At 42.7% G+C, this 25726-nt stretch overlaps 1 protein-coding gene across 1 annotated transcript; it reads left to right on the top strand.

Annotated features, from left to right (window-relative positions):
* Nucleotides 1–1612: 1612 nt before the first annotated feature.
* On the top strand, nt 1613–25360 carry T265_10637 (hypothetical protein; the record flags this gene model as incomplete). The annotated part of the gene is made up of 6 exons (XM_009177074.1): nt 1613–1859; nt 14344–14595; nt 18293–18429; nt 18923–19022; nt 21603–21746; nt 24750–25360. Coding segments are annotated over 6 exons (816 nt in total).
* Nucleotides 25361–25726: the final 366 nt, after the last annotated feature.

Raw genomic sequence — 25726 nt, 5'->3', positions numbered from 1 at the left:
CGGTTCACCCTACATGATGTGGTGTTAGCTGACTCCTTGAGTTACCACGGCTCAATCAGAAGGTGCATGCCACCCGAATAACTTTGACTGATTACAAACCGATTCGGCGCAACTTGAAACTGGATCATTTGTCTCTTAGTCTCACCGTTAGTATACTCCTGCGTTGCTTGAAACCTACTATATACTGAAACCATTGCTGTAAGACAACTATTATGTTTCTTCACTATCAGTGATTATTTTTCACCTTTTGAGTTGTTCTCTATAGGCCCTGGAAGGTCTTTGAAATCCACAGTTGGAAAGCCATTGTTGTTCCATTTCGATTTTAGGGTTACTCTTACGAACTGAAGACCTACTTTGTGGTGAATAGCTTCTACGAGGGAATAAGTAAGCTCCACATGTTAGGTTTGTATGTTAATCCTGGAAGGACCGCAGTAGCACGTCTGTACACGTCTAGTTTTATCGTGCTTGGTAGCAGTACGCCATTGAACAACCCGTAGTGCTGCTATGAATCTTTAGCACACCGTTGCATTGTCCCTCCTGTCCGATCCCCTACATGCATTCGCCCGAATATGGCCTTGATTTTTAAGCACCAAAGCCAGTCGAGATCAACGTTGGTGCCTTTCATATTCCCCCTGGTTGTGTAAGTTGCTGTCTTCAGCTGGTCACTTTCTGGGCGTGTCCTTTGCTTAAGCTTCATGGGTCTACCGAAATGGGGACTATGATTCTGCATTCTGAGTCCAGATGGTTAACTGACTGTCGTCCCAGCTGTCTTAACGGATTTTAGTGTTTCTGACTTGACCCCGACCAGTCCTTTGACAACAAAACAATAAACACCGCAATTGTATCCTGAATTCCACTACTGTAAACAGTCAACCCTTGAGACAGTGGTTAGCCTACTCCGAGCTAAGATACTGTCATCGCCATAATTTTACGGGGCACAATTACTGTTTAAGCTTGACAATATAAAAACAGCTGCATGTCTACGAATTCCACACCACCCCATGCTGGTTCACTGTGCGTTTGTACCAATGTGAAAACACAGCATAGCGATCGAACCGAGGTGTGTCAAGTCGGGACAGGTGTTCATTTGGGCACACAAAAGGTTGCAAATTGTTGTGCAAACGAAGCCGCCTACAGTCGTCGTCTGTTCTGGCCCCAGAAAATGTCATCCACGCTTTTTTGCTGACAGTTTGTTCTTCCAACACCAGCTGTTCGCATTGTGCGCCTTGTTTACAAAAGCGCTTCATTGTTGTGCATGTTGATGTCACAATACAACAATCGGGTGTTTTCGGTACTTCTAAACCATATTTTTTTCTGGTCTTCATTTTTGTCTCCTCCGATTTTCCACGTGCCCGCTCCCCCAATCCCCTCCAACTTCCAGCCTCATCGACTAACCTCAGTCCCTCATTAGCACGTCGTGACAACAGTAAAACGTGGCACACAAATTACCGTACAAACAATTTGTGCAGCGCTCTAGGGCGCACACAAACAACCGTGGGGAACGGTTGTGGCTGTCGTGCAAACACGTGCGTGGCACATACGGGACTAGTTAAAAAGCAATGCAATATTAGTGTGAATGGATGGATCACTGGCAGTCGGTTAGACGGTGAAGTGACAAACAGATATATTGGATTTCAACTCAGTCTGTCCTTGCGATTATTTATTTTTGTGCCGATAATTACCACGGTTCCGCGAGTTCCGAACAGCGATAACAAACATACTTGCGTATGCTGTTGGTTACAACCGTCTAGTTCGTGCGACCTGTTACTCACATCCTTATCCACAAAAGCTGGCCGACGCCGAGGATGGGTCCCTTCTTTTCATACCTCATTACAAGAATGTGATCTACTGATAATAAAGTGAGTTGGCAGATTTTCGAAAGAAATGGTTCTACAGAACCTTTTTTTACCTCATTTGGTTCTTCGCCAAATAGGATAATTTATCTTGTGATTTCTGTGAGTATTTGGGTTTATCTGACTGCATTTAGCCTTCATCTCTAGCTTCATTATTCAATACTCATTCAGCTGCGGATAAAATTCGTAGGTGATACCAGTGAACTTCCCCTGCGTTATCTGACTTTAGCTGTTGGAAGTAGATATCTGCGCCGGGGACCGAATTCCGATCTTTGCGACTAACATTCCACCAACTCTGAACCCGTTTACCACTTTCAGTGTGGATGCTAGGCGAAACTCAAAAGCAAATCCGAATTGGTTAGAAGGAGAAAATCTTCATTTGGATGTAGCAGCATATGAGCTAATCCGCTCCACTACGCCAAAATCCAATCTCCGGGGTAGCTGCACGATCAATACTGGAATCGTCGAGAGACCACCATTCACCTAAAATATGGTATTAAATTGATCTGGCTGCTGGAAACCAGAGCTGTACAGAAATCCCTGGAATAATTATGTAAACCCCGCCGAACCGGATGAGATACACGAGGCCAAAAGCCCTTCTCGAAGTGATCCAGTTACTAAATGGCTAACTGCTTAACTAATGCCCCGTTTATTCAATCCGACTGGAATCGAAATTGGTCAGGTAAACCTTCTAATCCTGCATATTGATTAGTGTCACCTACCGATGGAATTGAGTTGATTGCTGTCCGAATAAACTAGTCCTGTAGACTTAAATATTCCGAAAGTTCTGTTCATTTGACACCGAGTGAAAATTTCTTAACACTGCAGTGAAAGTGAACGATTTAGTTGCACGACCCACACTTTGAAACCCGCGTTCAGAAGAGGCAAAATAACGGCATTTTTATTTCAAATGATTGCAAGAGAAAAAGCAAGCCGACTGGCTACAAGGCATCACTCGACCAAAGCCGGATGAATTAACCGGCACAACACATGAGCCATAAGTGAACCCATCTATTCATGGAATTCGTTTGCCCCAATAAAATTAAGACGCTAGTCCAGTTAATCGTCACCGCGATCCGTTTTGCTCGATAAAGCTTTCAAGGGTTCAAAACCCACATTTGAAGTGGAGTTGGTTATGATGTGGTTAGGTGATTGTATAGCTTGAATTACGTTGACTCAACGGAGGGACAAATGTCCTGCAGTTGGCGACGCTGTGCTTCGGGTGGTCAAATGACCATTAATTAACTGTTTTCTCGTGGAGTGTATCGGGTATTTTCGTATGCATTCGGCGATTCTTTGGGGCAGACGGCTTTCCAGTGGCTAAGGCTTCGTGTACTGAGACTCGGTGGTAGAACTGTATATAAGTAGCTGTTGGAGATCTATAGTCGATTTCTTTCGAGAGAGAGAGTATTCTCTGATGACGCCTGAACCCTCATCAGCCCAACAATGAATCTTATTTCTGATATACTATAGGCTGAGCTCATTAGCACAGTATCAAACGGTTTATCTGGCTGGATAAGTTGGAATCCTTCATTCATGCTCGTATGTGAAAGAAGTTTTGACGTGGTACGGTGAGGAGAAACTGTTCTGATATATGCATGTTGTTGTCCGAAACCGTTCTGCTTTATTTAGACCCGTTGGTTCTTTGACTTGATCATATTTGGCACTCATACTGAAATTCAGTCTTCAGTTTATCGATTCGCTTCGGAAGTATTTGTCGTTGAGTGACAACATGCATTCGAGCCTCGGTAAGCCCCTTTACATATGTTCTCACTATCCTGACGGAGGGATTGTCGGGTTAGCTTTAGTAAACTTTCAAATTTCGGTTGTGAGTAGTCCCCGTAGGACCACTGTGGCTTTCATTTGGCATTTGAACCCGTTAATTGTGTAACGGAGTCTTCAATGGACTCTGGAATTTATCTATCCGCTGCCAATGGTGTCGCTTTTGTGGGTCCTTTAGCCCCTGGTGTCACCGATGTAACTAAACTCGCGAGGGCAGCGAGAACTACTGATACGGATCATCTAGATTACAAAGTCAAAAGCGTTTTTGGCCAATGGCATAACGTCTCTTAACTGAACACTGAATGATACTGTCAATACTACCCGTAGATGAATAATGCAACATAAATACGAGATCAGTCCATAGCCTTAGGCGTGAAATAACAACGCCTATTCGGTTAGCTTTCACAGCAGCCCATTAGGATCTTGATGCATCTTCATTTCTCTCCAACCGAGGATGTCACCACTACTTTAGATGCAAGGAGAACCTCAACGCTTCTGACTGCTCTCAAAAGTAATCCGCCTCGTTGTAAGGACCGACCATAACTTGTTTCTCTGTACAGGAAGTACTATTAACTGTGTTTGTGTGGGGATATTTCCAGACGTTGATTTCAGTTGCTAAGTTTTCATCCAAAATGAACTACGCTGCTTATCTCAGACCTCCGAAAATACAGCTCTTTCGAGTCCGTTTATCCAAAAGGTGGACCAGTTCCTTTAGAATCATCCGTGCCGTTTCTCATCGACCACAGTGTGGCCTTCGGTCCCCGAAATTCCAAATTCTTATGTGGAGGAACTCGTGACCTAAAATAAGGTGACTGTCCTCCAGTGACGGAGTTTCAGCAGCACCAACTTGGCCTCTTCGAGAATACATCATGTCTAGATTTTATTTGTCAATCCTGGGAAACTCCCTACAGCTGTGGATGCCGGATATCTTGTGTTTGGTAATCTCTCGCGCTGTTCCACAAGGTAACTGATGCTCCTACACGGCTAGTAGTCAGTGTTGAAACAGATCTGCTAAGGTCATGTCTGCCAATTTATCATTTGCGACCCATTGCTCCTCTCATAATCTATTCCACAAAACAGGTTTGATTTTGTTCACACAGAGAACACAACGGCTTAATGCAGAAAGAACGAAGCCGATCCACGGATCAGTATCATAGTGAGCAGGCGAGAACAAAAATCTGTACAGATCTTGTAATACCATATGAAAGCGGATTTTCTTCAGGCATGGTCGTTTGCTTTTATATGGGGCTATCTCTGTTCAATGAATCCCTCTATAATGTGATCCATTCGCAGTGCGGATCACTCCAACAGTTTAAATTCAGTCACTCCAAGGTACGGTTACAACCCCAAATGCGTTCGAAGTTTTTTACTTGGTAATACTCGTTATGCTTCATCCACTTTTAAGTGTGAAAACATTTTTGTCTTTAATCGGTTCTTACCTTTATTCCCTCATTTACTGGTACACATTTAGGAGCCAAGCGTATATCTCTTCCCTGTTAAAATTTATCTTCTCATGATGAGCATGAGGTCGGGTCTCGAAAAGCTTATCCACACAGGTGCTGACATAGGCGCATAGAATACGGACACGTGACCCCTTGAATAACGATTTCACTCTGCTTCCATGGGCCACCAACCAGCGCACAGAGCGGGATTCTTTCATTTTGTTGTGAAACTTCTGGTTTTAACCATCTCTTAGTAATTCAGGCAATATTGTTCTACTGATGACTGGTCAAAATGTTTCGTCTGAATAAAACCTGGTAATTACACAGTCAAAGGCCTGAAGTTTGAATGGTGGTGTTAACAAATATGTCATCTGTCCGATGAGCCCCGAGGAGTGCGATGGGTTTTCAGTAACTTTGTGACTAATGTGTTTCGTCAACAGAATATGAAAAATTGCATAGAGGTTATACACTACTCATTAGCTTGCTGAAAACGCTTCGACAGCCCACGACTGGTTTTGCTCTTCTTGTGGTTCATCAGCTAGGCGCAGTCCCCGAGTTTTTATCAAACGTGTGTTCTAAATGAACCCCAATTGAACGGGTTTCGACTTATACACTCCTGTGTATACCAGTTAGGTTTTGAAGGGAACCAGCTGAAACTCTCGTTTATGTTCTTACTCGACTGAATGTGATGCACCAGGCCGTCTCATGTCTCAGTTGGTCGAAACCAAGGCGGTATGCAGATGAGTTTATTAATGAGTTATTACACCTTTTTCAAGTGCACCGTCTGTGAACAGATCGGGGGGGGGGGGGTTGTTGTCCTGTCGGGATTATTTGTCTGTTCCCTACTCGCTCAACTAATGAGTCGAAAATATGATCATAATACTTTTAAGGCAAAGTTATTCTGGCTGTGGCCCTATGTTCACCAAAACATCCTATCGTAATCGAAGCTCGTGGCTTGCTAATTCTGAGGATCCCAGGGAAAATCGATAGTTACTCCGCTGAAGCATTCTGGCAATCCACTGATTGTTCGATTACTGACCGAATAAGTCAGCATTTGGTTACTTCCAATTGTGGTAACCACCTTCGATAATTGGGCCTTTTTCCACTATGGTGTACTTTTTCTTCGTGTCTTTCAATTTGCTCAATGTCTTTTTCTTCTCTAATGCCATGTGTCGAACAGCGTCCACTGAACATCTTTTAGAGATGAACACTTAGGATTCTCTGTTCAGCAAACAGAAAGTTCATCTCCGCCTGGGTACCCGATCTTTCATGACTCAACTGTTAGTCATGCAACTAAGCATTCACTGAGTGACCCCAAGTGTCATTTAAGCGGCGTGTGCTTGATGTAGATTACGAGAAACAAACTAAACACAATGGAAGCCGTACTTCAATTGAATCTTACGGCGTCCCATACTATGGTTCAATCAGTCCGCCGTAACTGTCTGCTATATGTTGAAACATTGTGTTTATTTGAACAGTGATAAAAGAAGACAGTTTGTGCGGCATTGAAAGCTCTTGTCAACTGCGACAACCTCCAATAGCTAACGAATAAATGAACCTGAAAATCAATATTAAAATGCAAAATTCAAGGTATAGGGGAAAGCACACTTCTAGTTATGCGGACGGTTGGCTGTCATTTTACGAACAAAAGCTTCGTCCATAGAATCCCGTTGTACACTGTGTGCCTCTTTGTGAGAAGTTAGGACCCAGGAACTCTTAATTTCGTTGGTTTCCTTTCTCTCTTGTGATCCCCACTGATTGATTCGTATTTTGACAAATATTTCTATCGAGCTGGAACCTATTGAACGCCGCACACTTTTCGTTTTCACTAATTGGTCGGCTGAATTTTCGACCGTAATATCGGCGTTAATTTAAATTTAACCTTACCAGTATTATTCTGACCCATGGTACCGTCAAAATTGACAAACAAAAGTTTACAAACAACTCCGATGTTAGGATGGGCATGTCGATCTTGTAACGTTTCAAAGCACTTCAAACAGCAGGCTTGTCGGCAACAAAGTTATACCGGTTTGCTTGTCTGGAATAAGTCAGATTGATTCATTACGGTCGTGTCGAACGTGTTTGACCTCGTGTTTTAGACAGGGAATTGTGCCAAAATGCCAGCTGTTGTCATTTTTGTAGCGACAGAACCAATCAGAAGCAAAACTGCGGTGCGCATCATGCTTGGAAACGAACATGCTTTTTCGTGTGCCGGCTACCTTGTGTTCGGTCCGACGGTCGTATTTGACATGAAGACCGTGTTTCTGGAAGAATTTAAATATGTCAGCGACAACCAGAGAAAACAGGAAGATGACACTGGTAAGACAATTTTGAGAGCGGAAGGTTCTGGACAGAAATCGACTTTGTGTCGATGACGCAGAGCCAATTTTTTCACCATTTGCACACCGGATGTAGACAGATGCTTCGGTATTTTTAGTTCCGTCCTCATACACGGCGCGGTTACATCCAGTTGGAACCGGAAGATGCTTTACTCTTACAACTTTTGTCGTCCAAACAAACAGAATCCTTCTTGAAACCAAAGAGAATTTCATACCTTTATACTGTCAGGTTAATAGTGACTAAATTAGTGATTTTAACGGTACATCGCTCCAAACTGCCTTTTTTCAGCTGTAGAAGCCCTCAACTAAAGCTCAACTACCAGTTGTATGTTCAGTTAATTTGTTCCGCGTAACAGCCTGCTAGTCTCACCTGTTCCTAGATTACTTTCTTTCACAAACATATGATGATACAGATGGCAGATAAACCCACTGACTGGAAGATTAGGTCACTAACCTCCCTGCATTCCTACCTCCTGTTTATGTCATTCACGACTGCGCAGAACTAAGGATCACTGTAGACTCTCTATCGAGTTTCAATATGCCCCAATTCAGCTAACTTAGCATTTAGGGAGGAATAAGTGCTCTGAGCTTTGTCTGCATGGCTAACACACATAGGAGTAATAAGACAAGATGACTTCTCTCTACAATTAATCGAACCACGAAAGGACCTACCACTGTGAAAGTGACTTTACAATCTCTCCTGCAGGGAGATTCCATCCAAGAAACAGCTGTTTTGCTATAGATCTTTCCGAATGAAGGACTCTGGTGTCAAAAAGCGACTTATAAGTGCATGTGAAAATTATATTTCCTCGGTGCGGTAGTTCCTGAAGAGAAAACACCAAGGGAAGAGGGGCCTTTTGCTCCCTACTGAAAGCTGACTTCCCTTCGGGGGATTTCAACAGTAAATTGTTTAAGAGAAAATATCCTTATTGATTCTTCAGGGGGCATGGTGGGCTTCTATAATCACCTTGATTTTCAACACGATTTGAATACCATTTCTCAGATTTCTGTGACGATTCTACAATTATTTTGCGTTTCTACTGGATACAGGATCATACTGCTTCAATCAGATTCGAATCAGTGGAAAATTGTCGCCACTCCAAATATCCTTCTTGTCCTGGAAACAGAAAGTGGTTAGACCGAGGATTCCGGCCATTAGATTGGATGGTCTACGCACTTACCTGCGGCAGTGAGCACTCCGTGGACGTTCTACGAAGGGATACTCTTTATCCATCTGTTTTCAGCAACACTTCTCGGTAAATGGGAAAACAACTGTGTGCACATCTTTCCGGTAGAGCCTCAAGTGTTGCCATAAAAAATAAACTGCAGAGTCGAGGAAGAGAGTGGGGTGATAACTTGTAATGAGATAATGTCCTGAGCGTGAGCAGAAAACGCAGTATGGGAAGCGAGGAAGGGATCCGGAGTTTATAGGTGGCATTGTACGAACTTTTATCGGAACGAATCAATAATACTGAAGTATTTTTGGCCAAAATTTGGGCGTTTGTATAAACGTATGTGAAGAGAGTGAATGGATGATTCTCAGTGCAGTCCAAACCCCACAGTCGAATTTAAACGCATGAAATGGAAAGTAGTTTATGAAGTAAAGCCAAGTCAAGTTCCTGGCTCTAGACTACGGAATTTTGCATAATTTTGCTGAGAACCTAAGGTGAGCAGAACTAATCATCGCTGTAACACCGCCTTAATTGTTGTTTTGACCGGCAGTTTGAGGGAACTTGCGTGGCGAAACACAAAGGTCCCCAAGTGTTGGACAGGGGGACCTTCACAAATGACACCGTAAGCTGCTCACGGCTTAGAGAGAATTTAAATTAATTAAGTGCAACTGAAATAAGAAAAAGGGAAAATATGGTTAGTATTGAGGTGATTGAAGTGGCTTAACCCAGAATAAATTTTGAGAAGCGGTTTTCCACCGTTCTACGCTGTTTTTGAAAGCCACAACAAACTGGCAAATCAAGTTTTAATATTGCATTTGTTAACTGTATGTCTTTATTGAAGACTGTGCAGTATATGCATGCATATGTCGTTAGCTAGAGTAGCTGAACTCCATTTACATCCATTCATGCGCAGTGAATGTACAGTTCTCGTTCAGTGGAGTAGTTTACAGAAAGAGGGCGGGCTGGTGACCAAGTGCTTGCAGATTCATTCGTTTTAATACTTGAAAACAGAGCACCAACTTGTGATATGTCGTTCATATTTGCACGTAATTATTCTTTTGACCTTATATCCATTTGTTCCACTTTCAATGAGGTCCAGTGGGGAAACACGCCGCTGTGTCCGACTGGATCATTGATACGGACTTGAGGTATCCATGTTCGAAGGTTACTCTGCATGGGTCAGGTGAAACTCATGCTTGAATATTTCCCAAACTCTGTTCTACTCGGAGCCGGGCAAATTATGGTTCACTGTCTTCAAAACAGCACTTGGAACATTGGTTCAGAATATACCTTGATTGTGGAATTCCTCGTTTGTCTAACAGGGGAGGGTATTCAGAAATACTTTTTCTAGAAACATGGAGACATATACCGTTCCTCCGCATCCTTTTCAAGGCGACCCAGGCAGGAAAATTCGCGTGGAAACTTAATGAAGCCCTTGAGTTACTTGATATTGCAGATAATTTACTCAATGCAAAGTCTGAATGACCAGTTTCCTCTCCAGTCTTCATCCGTGGGCTTGTGCTCTTATGCCAGCAGATAAAACAACCGAAAAACGATGGAACCACCTAAAATAATGCTTAAACTGGCATTGTTCTCAAATGACAGCCCCTTGCTCTTACGGGAATACTTTTAACCAGATACAAAGACTTGGTTCACCGCCCCAAATGCCTCTAAACACAAAATCCACCAAAAATGATTATATCTACAATTCTGGCCACCAAAATGTGTGCTTAAAAGTCCAGACTATGTATGTGGGGGTTTGCGGGAGGTGTATTGTTCAGTCCTGACAAGCGGGCCAATCGATCGTCACAACCAGGACAGTTACTGGGTCGTCGTATCGATGATGTGTCGGGCATACTAATCACATCGCTCAAGTGCCAACACGTTCGCCCGTTCAGACGTGAGAATTCAGATGCGTCCGACGTGCGCTGGTGGAATAATGGTAACACGTTCGCCTCGCATGTCAGGTGTCCGGAATTCAAACCCCGGCACGGCCATGCACTGCTGATGAGCTCTAACAAGATAACATCCACTCCTTTAGTCGCAAAATCGCATCTTTCCATTCCTTGGCTAGAAGTTCAGTGGCCCTTTACCAATCCGTTTAAGGTCGATTGAACTCCATTCACACTGTTTATTACTTATACCCGTCCTAATTCTCTTCCGAGCCTTTGCTTAAACTCTGTTGCTGTCAATGATACCATGTGACTTCTCTGGGACTACTTTAAAGAAATTAGGAATAGCTAGCACCCTACCAAATCTTGGTGAGAGAGAGAGAGAGAGATCTCGGAATCTGGTCTCTTACGTAATCCGGTGTTAAGTATCCAGAAAAAATTGTGGCAATACGTTTTTTTTTCAGGATGGCGCAGGAAGCTGTGGTATTTTTTTGCATATGATGTGACAAGTTTACGGTAACATACAACCATAAGAACCACCTACGTGCGATTACGTGGGTGGAAATCAAACTACCTTGCCCATCAAAATCACTACTTCTGTCGCAAAGCAGAGAACAATCATATAATTGAGCAGGACAACTCTTTCAAAAGGTTCCATCACTACAAACGGACTGGTTTAAGGACAAAACATAGAAGTAGGATCTTGAAATCATAAGCGACAGACTCGAACCTTCGACATGCCGCTGCCGCATCAACTGAACAGCCTAAGGCTTTCGCTCTCCGTCGACTTATGCACTAGAACTCCGCAGATGATTCGTCACACCTCTGTCTAATGTGGCAGCAACCAAGATCTGTCTGCGCCATTGGTTAACGCCACAATACGACGGAGAGTTATGTTGCCCAGATGTCCTAAAGCATTTTGCATAAATTGTTGGGTGCTTAAAGGATATATGACAGATCTTGAAGTGGGAAGTTTAGATAAATACGGTATGTGCGAAAAGCCGCTCCAGGAACAGTAGTTATGTTGATTGTTATGTAGCCCGACTATAATTACACCACACAATTGAAATCCTTGGGGATAATATGAACAAGACGAAGGGATTTGGGAAATTTTAAATTCTATCACCTATCGTTCCATCACATCCCTATAATCGACGGGGAAAATATCGTACGTAGAATAAATCTGACCAGTCCCAAGCAACAAACGGAACATCCTTTCGGTGCCTAACAGCCGAAGGAAACACGAGGGCTGGGATACTGCCAGGTTGCCCAAGTCTAGACAGTTGAGATGCAGAGACCTGGTTCGAATCCAAACTGATTGATAGATATATGCTATTATGTCGTACTTTAAACTTTTTATGCCTAGTGCAGATTGTCTTCCAGTACGGGGCCAGTGCTCCATCCAAAACCTCTGCAAACCTTTGACACTAAATACGTTGCCAAGAGTAAGCCAAAAAAGACTATGAAGCGTCGACCTTTCTGTAAAGCCCGGGCTGAAAAACCGAAACTTCATCCTTGCTGTGAATCACAAGCAAAGGGGTTACCTCAGATGAACTTTGTATATAAGCAATGGAATTCAAAATGCTATGTTTTGCAAATGAAAAGCCAGGTTGCGAAATAGGGCAAACCCTTAGATCAGGACTCAACTCTTGTAGCACCAAATAGATATTGAATAAAAGCGTCCAAGAAATGAAGTACCGGTCGACTCATAAATCGGAAAAGAATGCTTCTCAGATAGAGGGGTTGTGAATAAAGGCAAGGATTTTTTGGCCGCCCTGAGAAAGGATGCGGTTGGATTGGTCCAAAGTGCGGATGACCAAGTGGAACCCGGAACTGATCCCACAAATTCCAGTGGGGAAGACATTAAAGCGATTAGAACAACCCCAAAGAACACAGGTCGTGTTACCAGGGACACAAGAGAGAGACTGCCTCTTGCTGATGTGCGGGATGATGTAGGCCTTCACTCAGTGATATTTTGCCAACATGGCGGTGGAGAGGGATTCTTTCTGGGTAGGAGGACTGCCGTCCCAGGCATGTACACAATATTCAAGTTTTGGGCAAATTTAGTAAAGTAGAGGCAGAGTAAGTTAAGATAATAAAGAAAATTAGAGATAAAAACGTCCTGCAGATTGTCAACATTAGCAGTTTTGTAAGTGAGCGAGGAGAGATTATTGAAGAAAGGCAGTCTTTGGATGGATACGCTGGGATAAAAGGAGGCAGAGATAGTTGCTGATGAGAGTGGATGGTTTACAGTTGATGATCAAAGGGGATAAAGAATAAATTTAGTTTTCTGGTGATCTGAATTTTTTTGTTTGCTTATCCGTAGATGGTACCATTGTTGATTTCATCGTGCAGCCCGGCGTAACTCGCCAAATTGTTCCTTACCAAGTAACCTAGTACTGTGCTAGCTCTTATCTGTCCCATCACATCTGTCCTATTACAAAACATTCGAAATTCTACATTGCGAGTAATCTTCTTGACTGGTGAGTTTTTTTCCGGCTGCGTTTATTTTCATTTCTTTGTCCCTCCTGCAAGGACGACACATAGTTTTCACACTTCTCTGGCCTCTTGTCCATTCTGCATCTGAAACTTTGATTTTTCGTCTCCTTGTTCTAAAGAACAAGCTGTAAGGCTATGGGGAAACAGTTTTATGCAGGAGCGAGCACCGAGTTGCCTTCAGTCCTTTGAAAAGACCTGTTTTGTCAATTACTTCAGAGTTTTCTTCCCACAATTTTACTGGATTGTGGATTCAAACCCACTATCTTGTTACACATGAGTTTTACAACACACTAAGTGAGGTATCTTCCCAAAAAGTAAAAAATGAGTAAAGTTATCACAGTAACAAGAAAATGAATTGACCGGAAAGCTCACAATATATAGTATAGCAAGACTTGTCTGGTGTATCTCAGTAGGCCAAAGCATCGTCTAGAATGATGACTATTTTTCGGTTTTTCTAGAGTTCTGTTATGAGCTTTACGGACTGATTTCCTTCAGCTCTTTTAGCAAGAACCACTGCTAACCTGTGCCCAGTTAAGCAGGCTGCACTGTTTCCTCTCCAAAAAGAAGGTGTAGACACCATGTTGATTAAACCCTCATTCAATGAGACTGTCAGCGTGTCTGGCAACTTACACCCCTTCTTGTTCGAAAGTTTGTCTTACCATTAGAATGAAATTGAACATCACTCTCATTTTACTTACACAGCGGCAAACTGAATGCCACGTGCTATAGAATCAAGGTTGAGCAGTCCGGAAATGAATATTCCAGAATTTGGAGACGGTCTCCCCAAAAATCTCGTAATTCATCACAGAAAAGGGAATTCTTCGCTGAATGGGAGCTACTAACCTGAAGCGTCCGTGCTTCGGAAGCGAAGGTGTGTCGCCTAGTTCTCTCAGCTGTCGCTTTAAGGGAATTCCACTCTACTCAGTTATCTGGGGTCACTATATACTGATCAAGGCGTACCCCGTACTTAGTAATGCGCATCATGACTTGTGGCCGTGTCAGACAAATTGACCAGAAGTGGAACCTTTATTTGCCTAGAATGATGCAGATATTATTGGAACAGACAATCACAAAAGGGCAAGATTCGTTGGGGTATAGTTCTTCAATAGATATTTGACAGGAACCCAGTACTGAAAATTGTGCAACCTCCTATTCATCCTGACAGATGCAGGTGATCAGTAGATGCATACTTTCAAGCCTATGAAGCGATTCTTTCCGAGTTTCACCCAGCTAGGCCTTGTTTGGCCTTCAACTAGTAATCTACTTTACCATCTCATCGTTACGAAGTTGCCAATTGGGTTCCATGCATTCCTGTCCCTCTGAATGCAACTTACCTTTCCTTCTTCTGTATATTCCCCGTTCAGTGATGTCACTTTCCCCAAAATATTGGTGTGACTCATGTCACTTTCGACCGTCACTTCTCCTGCTGCTTCTTCTGATTGGTGGAGACGATCTGTCCGCCATAAACTACCACGTCTTCCTCAGAGTCAGCGGACAGTTGAGCCTGTGGGCAGATCGCCATTTAGTGATGCGGATTGTTGAATCCATGCCAATCAGTGGTAATTCTCCGGTTGCACTGAAGTGCCCCAAAACTCGCCCCGATATCCAGAATCAAAGTAAGTGTATGTCATCCATTGTTTTTGCGCTTTATGATGACGGTAAAAGGTATTTCTTGTGAAGGTTCGGAAAGCGATTTGTCACATTTATGCTCCGCTTCAACGGGGTTTCATTCTAACTTTGTTTCCTCCCAGTTTACAGCCGGAACCATTCTGCATTTTACACAAGACATAATAAAATAAGTCAAACTGTCCCATCTGAAGCAGTTGTTTCAGCACATTGTTTTTGGAAGTCCTATAGCTAATACAATATGCTGTCCACCAATAGGGCGTGTAAAAAAGTCTATGCTCCTATAAAAACAATTGAATTCACGTGCACAGTTGAACCTAAGACTGACGTCAAACGGAATGAAAGTGACCCATCTGCTTCTTGACTTCCGCTTTTAAGCATTGCTGTTTAAGCTATCATTGGCTGAAACTAGACTACTGAAGGTGGGAGCATGTAAATTGCGCATAACCTTGTCAAGTCATATAGTTCAGCAATTTTTCAGCGCAATGGTTCAGATTGAGTGCATCGGAACGGACGGAGCAGCTCGTTGGCTGCATAGAAGATGGGACGCCTAAAGTCAAATCGTGCAACTCAGCGCGCTACCCTGTGCTGAATCGGTGCATCTGTGTTGGATCATCCCAATGGACCTGGAGGGCTATACCAAACCGTGTGACTTTCGCGTCGAAAGAATGGCCGTATGGCTTTCGAATAAACAAGTGAAACAAGACAAACCAACTATGGGAGACATCTATTGATGCCTTTACATCCTAGATACACATCGAGGTCTGACCTCTGGTGATCAGTTTGTGTAAGAAATTACCGAACTCGATCGATCAAGTTAAATCTAAAGTTAATCTTTGAGGACTTCATATAAGCCAACCGTTTACACAACTGTACCGACAGTTCCCACCCTTTACAGAAGACTCAGTTAACGAGCCTCAGGAGAAATGAAAGCAATCATGGGCTGTCGAATATTTTTTCAGCATCCTTGTGAGCAGTTTCATTCAGGAGTTGTTGAAAATTCTAAATCTTCAGGGTGAAAAAATACCCTCGATATGGCTATCGAACCGCTGGCAATAGATGACTACTCAGGAGACTACTTTCATAACGCAAGAACTAGTGAAATCTCGCCTTCCTCAATGGTTCAATCGACCACAATGAGATCTACACTTTTTGCAGGTTTTGAATGATACTGTCTTGGCAAATGTTCAGTTGCATGTTTGTAAGTATAAATTTTATCTATGGGACACATGGAGTCTCAATTAGAGTTTCATTGTCCGAATCTATGTCATATTACCTTCCGACAACATCAGGTGCTTTTTAAAAGTCATCAGGAATGCGGATGGGAACAAGGCCCGGATTAACAGAAACCTATAGCCATAGCTCAATTATGAAACGCCGAACTCTACAATCCTATGAGTTTTGGTAACATTCGTGAACTTCTGGTCGTGCGCTGCTTAGCGTTGAAGGCGAGAGAAAATGTGTTTGCCCTTTCAATATGTCCTTGAGCAAATGTTGGGCAACTTTCACATAGGGAGTTCCTGTCCACCATCCAGAAGTCGCTTTCCCCCACACAAGTTTAACAGTATTTAAAAGCATCACAAACAGGAGATTCTGCTGGGCTTCAGATGAGTCCCCCGCAAAACGACATTGGTTCGCAAATAAGTGTATTTCTCTGAAGCATCTTTATCGTTTTTCATGGGTGTTTACTTCACTCTTCTCTTCTTGACCTAGGCCAATGCATACAGTGATGCTGTTTTTCACAAGACTGTTTGTTCCTCTAATCTACTATCTCCTCAACTATACTTATGCGATGCGCAAGATCGATTCACTCATTTATAGCCAGTCAATTGAGCATGACTATGTTTGCTTTGGTAGCTGGGATCTTGAACCTGGACGTCGAATACGTTGAGGGTACTTCACAGACCAGCAGCTGACAAGCCTGTTTGGAGAGCATAAAAGTAACCGAAAGAGTGATCTCCCAAAATAGGTAGTTGCACATCACGCAGACTTAAGCTTGTCAAACTTAGCTACTTCAGAATATATAGCCCTATGAACTCCATGTGAAATTGTTCTTAATATCGTGTACACAACGGGCCATTTTCTCCGTTCTTAAGCGTAGGATACAGATTATTTGCCTGGTCACATCAAAATACTCAATCAGTATGTTGCATCATTGTTCAAACGCATTAAGTTGTCAACGTCTTCATTATGGCATTCATGGAACTACTTGCTTATTGATGCATCTGCAATTTCTAGAGAAACAGGCTGTCTGAATTAAGACAGAACAGAAAATTGTTAATACACACTGAGATTCAAACTTGAATAAACTTTGTCTACCTTACGGGGATCATACTTGATCACCTAGTCTTCAGACAAACAAAATCGCTATTCAGGGATTATTCCTAACTAAACGGATTACCGGTGCACGATGGTTTAGAACCACCACAAGCTGGTACACAAACTGTTTACTTATCACACTGAATCCGAATTTGCAGCTTCGTTTTTTAACACTGCACGATTGGCTTTGTTCTGCGGTTTTCATTGCTCATCATCGTTGTACATTGATCACTACACATAGTTTCGTTTCTGGGAGTCACTGACGTATTTCTAGAGCAACTCTCACTCAGATCCTGTGAATCTTGGCATCCAGGCTAAACCAGTGAGACGGAAAATCCGCTCTGTCACACTCCGGCAATTCCCTTAAATCGTCGGTTTGGCCGAGGTCGTATTAAACCTCCTTAGTTGAGGACCTGAATGAGTTTACCTTTGTTAGCAACAGCTGGATGCTCCAGATCAAGATGTCTGGACAACGACCTACCTAACTTTCGAAATATTTTACCATCTGCTAGAAATTGGGTTGGCTTCTCCTGAAATAGGATAAGCAGTGTTTATCAGATATCAAGCCAACGCTTAACCCTTGGACTGCCTGCGTGGTCTTAAGTATTTAAGTTGTTAGCGAAACACACTTATTTGCAAACTAATTTGGTTTTGTGAGAGACTCACCTGGAACCCAGCCGAAGCTCTCGTTTATGATCTTGCTAGGCAAATGAATGTGGTGCAACAGACCGTCTCATGTTTCGGTCACTACGATATTCGAGATATTGCGATACATGTATATTCGTAATGCACCACTCGTCAGGTTGCTGGCGAATTTTCAGCAACCTTATGAGTAGTGCATTACGAATATTTAAGTTGTTGTTATCTTAAAACTAACTACCTTAGTGCATTATAACACAAGCTGTACAGCTTTGCAAGCCTACTGTATCATTTTCACTCCAATGGAACCGGAAAAGGATACCCAAACACTTGGCACGAAGCCACGAGTTTTCCTGTTTTTTTCTTGTTTTGCTCACATTGATTCAAGCTTGTATAAATTGTTTAGGATGTCTGGTATTATGTCACTCTTATGCGAGTTTTCACGTCCTCTGGCAAAATAGTACATGGAATGATAAAGCTCACAGCTTCGTTTGTCTTGTTCAAATCGATCGATAGATCACAAAGCTTGAACATCACTGAACCAAATTCACTGCTTTCTGGCACATTTGGAATTTTTCATACCACCCTTTGCTGTGTTCAACACAGTGCATAGCACAGATGTTCATTCGAAATTCACATATTTTGCTACCGTTAATCTTACTGCCGTACACGAATGAGGTTCTCCTTTACAATGTTCTACACTTTTCTCTCATCCTTCAAAACAAATAGTTCCGGAACAACTCTATCTGGTCTTCAATGGAATGTTACTGACAGAAGTCTTGGAGAAAATCTCACTCAGTGAACGGAGACCCATTCCTCCACGGATTGATGTACTTCGTGCCAAATGGTTAGCCGGTTATGAACGAGTAAGTAATGCAGCAATTCACAGAGGTGCACTCTAGAACCGTGCACGAACCATCGGCGGTTTACCGAACCGATTGATTTGGGACAATCAGCAAACAGTCATACTCTAGCCCCTTTGTAATATCCGCGATTGTTTAAGTGTTTTGAAATCCAATCACCCTGTTCAATTTGGGCTATACTTTCGCTTAAGAGCAATGCTCTTGAAAACTCCGCGGAACAAGTAGAAATTTGAAAATAAGGTTTCCGTTATAGAGGAAACTGAGCACTCCGTGACCTTACAAGGTCATAAAACCACGGAGGTACCCGGTCACCATCGAACATTTGAACAATATTGTACCGATTTTTGCACATTCGTACACATTTCATGCAGTTGGAAACTAAACGTCAACCGACACAAAGATAAGCTATGTGTCACCTTTTGAGATGGCCAACCGGAATACACCCACCGTAATCTCTGTGTGAAATCTTTCTATTTTTTGCTCATCTTTTCAAAAGCTCACCTACAATATCGAGCTGGCTTCTCTGAATCACACACTGCTTCACAAACCGCTTTTGAACATCGCTCCGTCCGGTTTCGTTCCCGAAAGCACCTCGGGTGAGTGATTCGGTGGATTTCTGTTTAGATCTTAGTTTGGAACTTTTCAGGATTTCTGTAGACAGAAAAAGGTATACGCTCAATTGTTTCGTAGGTCACTTTATGTGATGAACCAGCAGTTAATTCAGTCATGTCGTTCGGACTGTTTCATTGCATTTTTCATGCCACAAAAGAAGACTACTGTGAAGAAAATAAAACGAAACTAACGAACGGATTATTGGTGGTGTGCGGAGAATTGGGACGGTTTAATTGGGGTTTCGGCATGTAAGTGAAGTCAGTCTGTGTTGAAAAGGAGGAAATCACTGCATGACTGTTCCATCCTGAATGGGAATCACCAGCAGTGCCCATCTCAAAGAAGTCTAACGGGCCTAGAACCCGCGACCTCCCAGTTGGGAGGTCGGCAACGAGCTGACCAATAGTGTGAGTAACTCACATCCAGATAAGATATAGAGCTGCTCATTCTTCAGCCACTGGACCCACATCACGTGGTCACGCGTGTTGACTGGGTCCTCGAGCAACAACTTCTTAGATGGAGGTTTCACATATCCACTCAGCCACTTATAGATCGTCGATGGTGTGAGATTTGAGAATTTTCAACTGAGATTCCTTCCTGTGAATCTTTTAACAAATGGCAAAGTAGATTCTTTAGTTCAGCGAAAACGGCGCTACCATTAAAAACACACCATACACTACTTAAGAAAAACGCTTTGGGGAACGCCAGAAACATGCTGTTCTTGCAATCAGTTTCTGTTAAGGGTAAATATGAAGTCATATATTCCGGGAGACAAGCTGAACCGTTGAACCATAAGGTGTTGCATGTGGTTTTCACACTCGTTTTAGTGCCATGGTATTTATAATGGAGACTAATTGTAGCTTCCAATCTTTCTGTCAACGTCAGCTGATAAGTTATTCATTCAAGAGGTAGAATCCAACAAAACGAAAGCCAGAAACAGGATTTTGCGCCGTTTTATTTTCTATCCATCCATATGGCATTTGTGCGAAATCTGCCTATATTCCAGCCTTCCTGTTTGTCTGATGACATAGCCAAGCAGCTGTACAATAAAAACAGGGCTAATGTTCAGCGAACTGCATCTTCACTACAGACGGGAATGTATGCTTCAGTCAGAGAACCCAAATGGAATTTTCTGTTATACGTTGTAGGTGGGTCATTTCATCCTTTGGGCCGGTGCGACAACAATGTCTTTCATCCAAACGATGCGGTTGTTACTTGGCCAACCGGCCCACCAAATCGTTTTAGTTTTCAGACAACATGAGTTTCCATCCACATAGTGTTCAGTTGTTCTAAAAAAATGGCTCGGTGGGTTCACATGGGTTTCGTGAGATATTTTTATCTTCACATTGTCTGTCTCTCCAAGAGTGCATCTGTTATATGGTCGGAGGGGTACGAGAGTTAGAGGACATATTGGTGGAAAATCCGCAGAAAAAGCTTCAGAGGTTGTTTGGTCGCAATACCAATGCTGATACCACGTCGAAGAATAAGGAGTTCCATGGGTAGTAGATGCGAAGGGAGAATACTTAACGTTTAGGGACCTGTGTTTGTTCCTAGTCCGTGACCCCGGTTTTTTTTGTGGCCGCGACATCTAAGAGGTTTCTCCAGGAGAATTTGGGTTTCTGAATGAGAAGAAAAATACGAGGGAATTCGCCGTGCGACCTTTAGTGTGCAACTGAATGGACCTTGGTCGTTCAACTTATGGCGGGTTGCAGAATTTCCTGACAGCTAGATAGTTCTTCATTCTAATTGTTCCAACAGGCTTTAGTCTCGCTTCAGCATAGACCTACCATTCGAACTGTGATCTTGCGTGGACATTCACAAGTATTTTTCGAAGCACAGCTTCCGTTCACCAAAAGACTCGCTGTAGATGGACATGGGGCCTCCTGAAAGTAGCAGTGGACTGTCCGCACTCGGCTGTGTTACCAGGTCAACTTGTAAGAGGATAAAGAATTTCCGTCAGGGCCTAGAGGTATGGAACACCTAATGCGTCTATTTGGTGATAAAAGAGACCAGTGGGAAATTGAGCAAAGAGTGGTAAATGAATAAGGCTGAAAACCTCTAATCTGATGAATTGCACCATTTTTCTTTGATACAAACCCAATTCCCCTACGGAAAACTGGAATCAATGAGTTTTGAAAATTATGCCTGCCAAAACTTTGATCTTGGTCCGTACAAAAGACCCTGGGATCAGTGTATAATGACTAAAATAAAAGAAATAAGCAAGCTGCATAATGAGAATAACAGATGTGGTTATTTCCTGGAAAGCCGGAGCACACCAATTTTCTTATCCCAATAGGGCTTCGACGAGTACCCTTTGACCAATAGTTATCAGCCAATTACCTAACGATTGCTCCACCACCGGCCAGTCCTCGGAAAATGGTTCGAGCAATGATAGCTCACTGTCTGGCCAGTCTGGGGGACAAATTACGTTATCCGGTGATCAAGATCCCTGTCATCCGGAGACACGTGATCCGACCGAGCGAGTTGACATGAAACTTGGTTATGCTACAGTTTCTTCATCTTTACTACCCGTACCCCGTACCCTTTCTTCATGATTCTCTCCACAGATGTGAGAATAACTCTACCATGCACAGGAAAAGCAACCGGGATTGCTCCTTTCCATGTGCAATTGGATATTCGAAGAGAATTCGAAGGCTTGCGGAAGATTCCACGGATATCATTCATCGTGTACAAGTATTGTCTCAGTGCAGGTAGGAATAAACCGAACTAAACATTATGCTTCCGGTACCCGGTCATTGACTGTCCACATTTACGTACTCCTCGAAGTGACCTTGGGTAAATCACACTTAAGAATTTTCCAAGCCCCCAAAAATCAGTTTACGTGTTTATGTTTTCGTTATCGATGGTAAGAAGTAGTATCTTCAGCTTCCCGTATGGATAAAAATGGAGCTACAGTTATATCCACTTCTAAATAACAAGGTTTTGCGCTGGAAAATCAAAAAGTACATGATATTTTTTGTATATTTACAAGGGGACGTTCCACTAATGTATTCTGTATGGGATGCGGTGATAAAAGCGAATAAAAAGCCAACATATCGAGAACACTTCATTCATTGTTGCCCCAACCACTATGGACGGTCTTACATTACGCCAAATAACTTGGACAAAACATTTAGTTGTCACAACCTTCGCTAACTAGATTTGCCAAAATTCTTTTTAAAATCCGCGGAAAATTTCATTGTAAACGATGTCCTCTTGTTCACATCACAGCTATAAAGACGCCTGTGTGGCTTCACACCTAGGTCCTCTGGTGGCCTTAGAGATATCGGTTTTAGCCAAAGATCCTGGACCTCCACGGGGCGTTCTGCTCTCCGTACATCTTTCTTAATTCTTCCTCTTTTGTTTACATTATATATATATATATATTCCTTGGCTAACAGATTCGTCTAAGTCCAGAATCGGTGAGCAGAGGAACCTTTTGAGTATATTATTTTGTCCAAAAACAGATCAGTGTGTTATCAAGTGTCCTACGTTGTCAGATATGAGTCCCTTTTTAGATCCATGATATGCACTCCATGAACTGCGTTTGGAGTGGACTAGCCCACAACGGTTGCGGCCGCACTTCTTTGACCACAAATATTTTTGAGTCGATAAGCAAAATGATCTCTCACTAAATGTTTCTCGCCTAACAATAGTTCGTTTGCATGAGATACTATCGGAAAAATAGGAAATTGAAGTAGTTGTGAGAAAAACCCCTCTTAATCTCTCGGTTTTGCAAGCGCCGCTGAGGCAAACTTGTCAAAAACTTGGGCATTGTTTAATTTACACCTGAAAATCCTTCGTGGATTTATTTCTGCTGTCCGTTTCTTGAGTAAGTACTGTAGGAATCAATCATCTACCGCGTGAGTTACCATGTCACTGCACTCGTAGGCCAGAACCAATCGTTTTGGTTCCCGGGACTGTTTCCCTCAAAAATTTGACTAGTGTCTTTGAAATACCTTCTACGCCATTTGGCTTCTCGTCATTTCATGACTAGTCCTCTAAGGAACCATGATGCCCAATGCTTTACTTCAAATATGTGTTTTCTACAAATCAAGGATGTTTTATCTCCCTTATTCCCTATGGGTTAGCCTCTTCACTAAGCGAAAATTGAAAAAAATACAAGGGTCTACACAGGCAAGCTTTTTTGCTGAAAAATGGTTCACCAAAGCATAAATCTCCTGGGTTGTGACAGAAAGAAGAGAACTGAAGAAACCACCAGTCTAAGGGCAAATTAGGCTTGGAAATTTCGTCTTTATTTGATCTGTATGTGTGCTTGATCCGCCATCTTGCTAATCCGGCTCTCATAATAGAATGGCTTTTCTCATCTCCACTGTGTGATTAGTATCACCTGCCGGTACCCGATAGCACTGGCACCGTATTCGATAAGAACAATGTTACTGGCATAGTGTTATGGTGGCTGGTCAGGATCATGTTTTGAACAAAGCTGAGTGCGTGTAGAGCGATCAGCCAATGGCTCATCAATTCGCGCAGCACAGTACGATTTGACCGGCACAGTTGTCCACCATAGCATAAGTATGATTAAGTAGAGGAAACTACTCACAAGGTTGCTGAAAATCTCTTCGACAGCCCACGACCGGTTTCGCCCTTCTTGGGGCCCATCTGGTAAGCGTAGTCCACGAGATTTCGTCAACATTATGTTCTACTTGAACCCGAATCGGACCGATTTCGACCAATACACTAATTTGCAAATGGACTGGGTTTTCACAGGACACTCGACTAGTGTCAGCCTCGTCAACGCTGTTTGAGTGGGGTTAGATTATTTATTGTTTTTTTGCACTCATGCTTTCCTAAGTCAAACACTACGCGGTGTCGTCAACGCTGTTTGAGTGTGGTTAGATTATTTATTGTTTTTCTTGCACTCATGCTTTCCTAAGTCAAACACTCGATCCTCCGACTGGTAGGTCATCGTGGATTCGAGGTGAATACAGTCGCTGCGCATGTGTGAGCACAACTTGATAACGCGGCAAATATTTCCTCGAAGAGCTCAAGTGATCCACATAAATATCAGTCGTTGTTTGGTTTATCCAAGATCTTGTGAACATTCTTCCAAAAAGTCTGTGAGAAAAATTATAAAAAAATTTCAATTATTTTACAAAAAGTTAAAGAGCTCTGCAAAAATTTTTAACCCATGACTTCGGAATTAGTTCCATTTTCCGTACAAGTTACAATACCCGAGGTGCTTTCCTTCTAGCTTTGCTTGGTTTTGTTGAAACCATCCACATTTTACCTGAAATATAGTCAGAATAATGTTTTTTTCAACACCGGTATACACGGAACAGGGTGGGTGCTGCCTGTTCACATGTCGTAAAATCGTCACTCCAATTGTTGACATACATCAGATGATAGTCTCCATTTTTAGACACACACAGGTAGTCGTGACATAAATGGGAACTTTTTGCATCCCATAGTGTAGAACTCCGTGAGCTGCTCTTACCTCTTTTTGCTACGAATTCATCTTTTTGTACCGTCGATCGTACTACCCTTTGGTTTTTAGAGTGAGCTTGCTGCACGTGCTGATAACTGGCCGCGTGAATTTATTCTATTCCATTGCACCTGTGTAAGTTGATGGAGCTCTCAACTATTTGAGAGTAGGCGGAAAAGGATAGCGCCATCCAATCAGCTGATCTATTTCACCATTGACCACCATGGGTTGCCAGTGTTATACATCGGATATTATTCTTCCTTTCCAGCCAAACAGAATCAGTTTATAATCAAATGCGAATGCCGTTCAAGGTGCTCACGTATGCGTCCTCGTAGCAGAGGTGAAAATCGCAAAGCATGTATACGACACTGCCGACGACAATTCAACCAAGCTAGTAAACGACGCAAAGTGACTGAAACCATTCAACCGCGATGGTGGCCGACAGGCTGATTGTCATTCTTCAACGTCCAGCACGACTTTATTGCCCTAAATAGCATGACATGACATTCTATGTGGAGATACCCCATCTCTTCATGATCCTTGCATTCTACTTCAGACTACCCGGTCTCATCATTTTCTTGATTTCTCACATCTTCAGATGTCTCATTTGTTTGAAAAAACAGAAGTTTACGGTGACAACTGGCCGAGCAACATTTTGGCTATTGTGCTTGTCTTGTTATGACTCATGCGGCATAACAGCTTTTCGAAATCAGTACTCGCTACCTGACATTCAAAAGTTCATATGTATCCATTCTGCTGAGTGTTTGTTTTTTCATCAGGCTCGTTGTATTTACCGCTAATTATGTAGCTTATTTCCGTAAAAGTTGTCGATTTCTCAAATGGGACTTAAAAAGACCTCGCATAATGGCGGGATGCCCCTGCAAAATATGTCTTTTGTTGCTGAAAAACGATGTGGCGAGGTAGAACATGGTACCCTTATACCGACGCTAATTGAGCTCATTCAAAAGACCTGTAACTGGTTCATCCCCGGTTCTCTAATTGTTACGGTTCGGTCACGCAGCGAGCAAACAATATGATAATGCGGATTGTGGCAATACTCTATCCCCAGCTATGTTGCTTGATACAGACTCCTAGCACGGCGAATAGTAAGAAGACGAGAACCTCGGACACAAACTTTAATAATCCAACAACACACGATCAACAGGCGATGCCCGGAGCTTCCGAACCCAAGTCAGTGGAAAGAATAATGGTATCCTGTACGTGGTCGGATTTAAATTTTCTTGG

The sequence above is a fragment of the Opisthorchis viverrini genome, assembly GCF_000715545.1.
Source record: "Opisthorchis viverrini unplaced genomic scaffold opera_v5_394, whole genome shotgun sequence".
NCBI classification, from domain to species: Eukaryota; Metazoa; Platyhelminthes; class Trematoda; order Opisthorchiida; family Opisthorchiidae; genus Opisthorchis; species Opisthorchis viverrini.
Note: the sequence above shows the minus strand (reverse complement) of the source record. Positions and strands in the feature narration are given on the sequence as shown.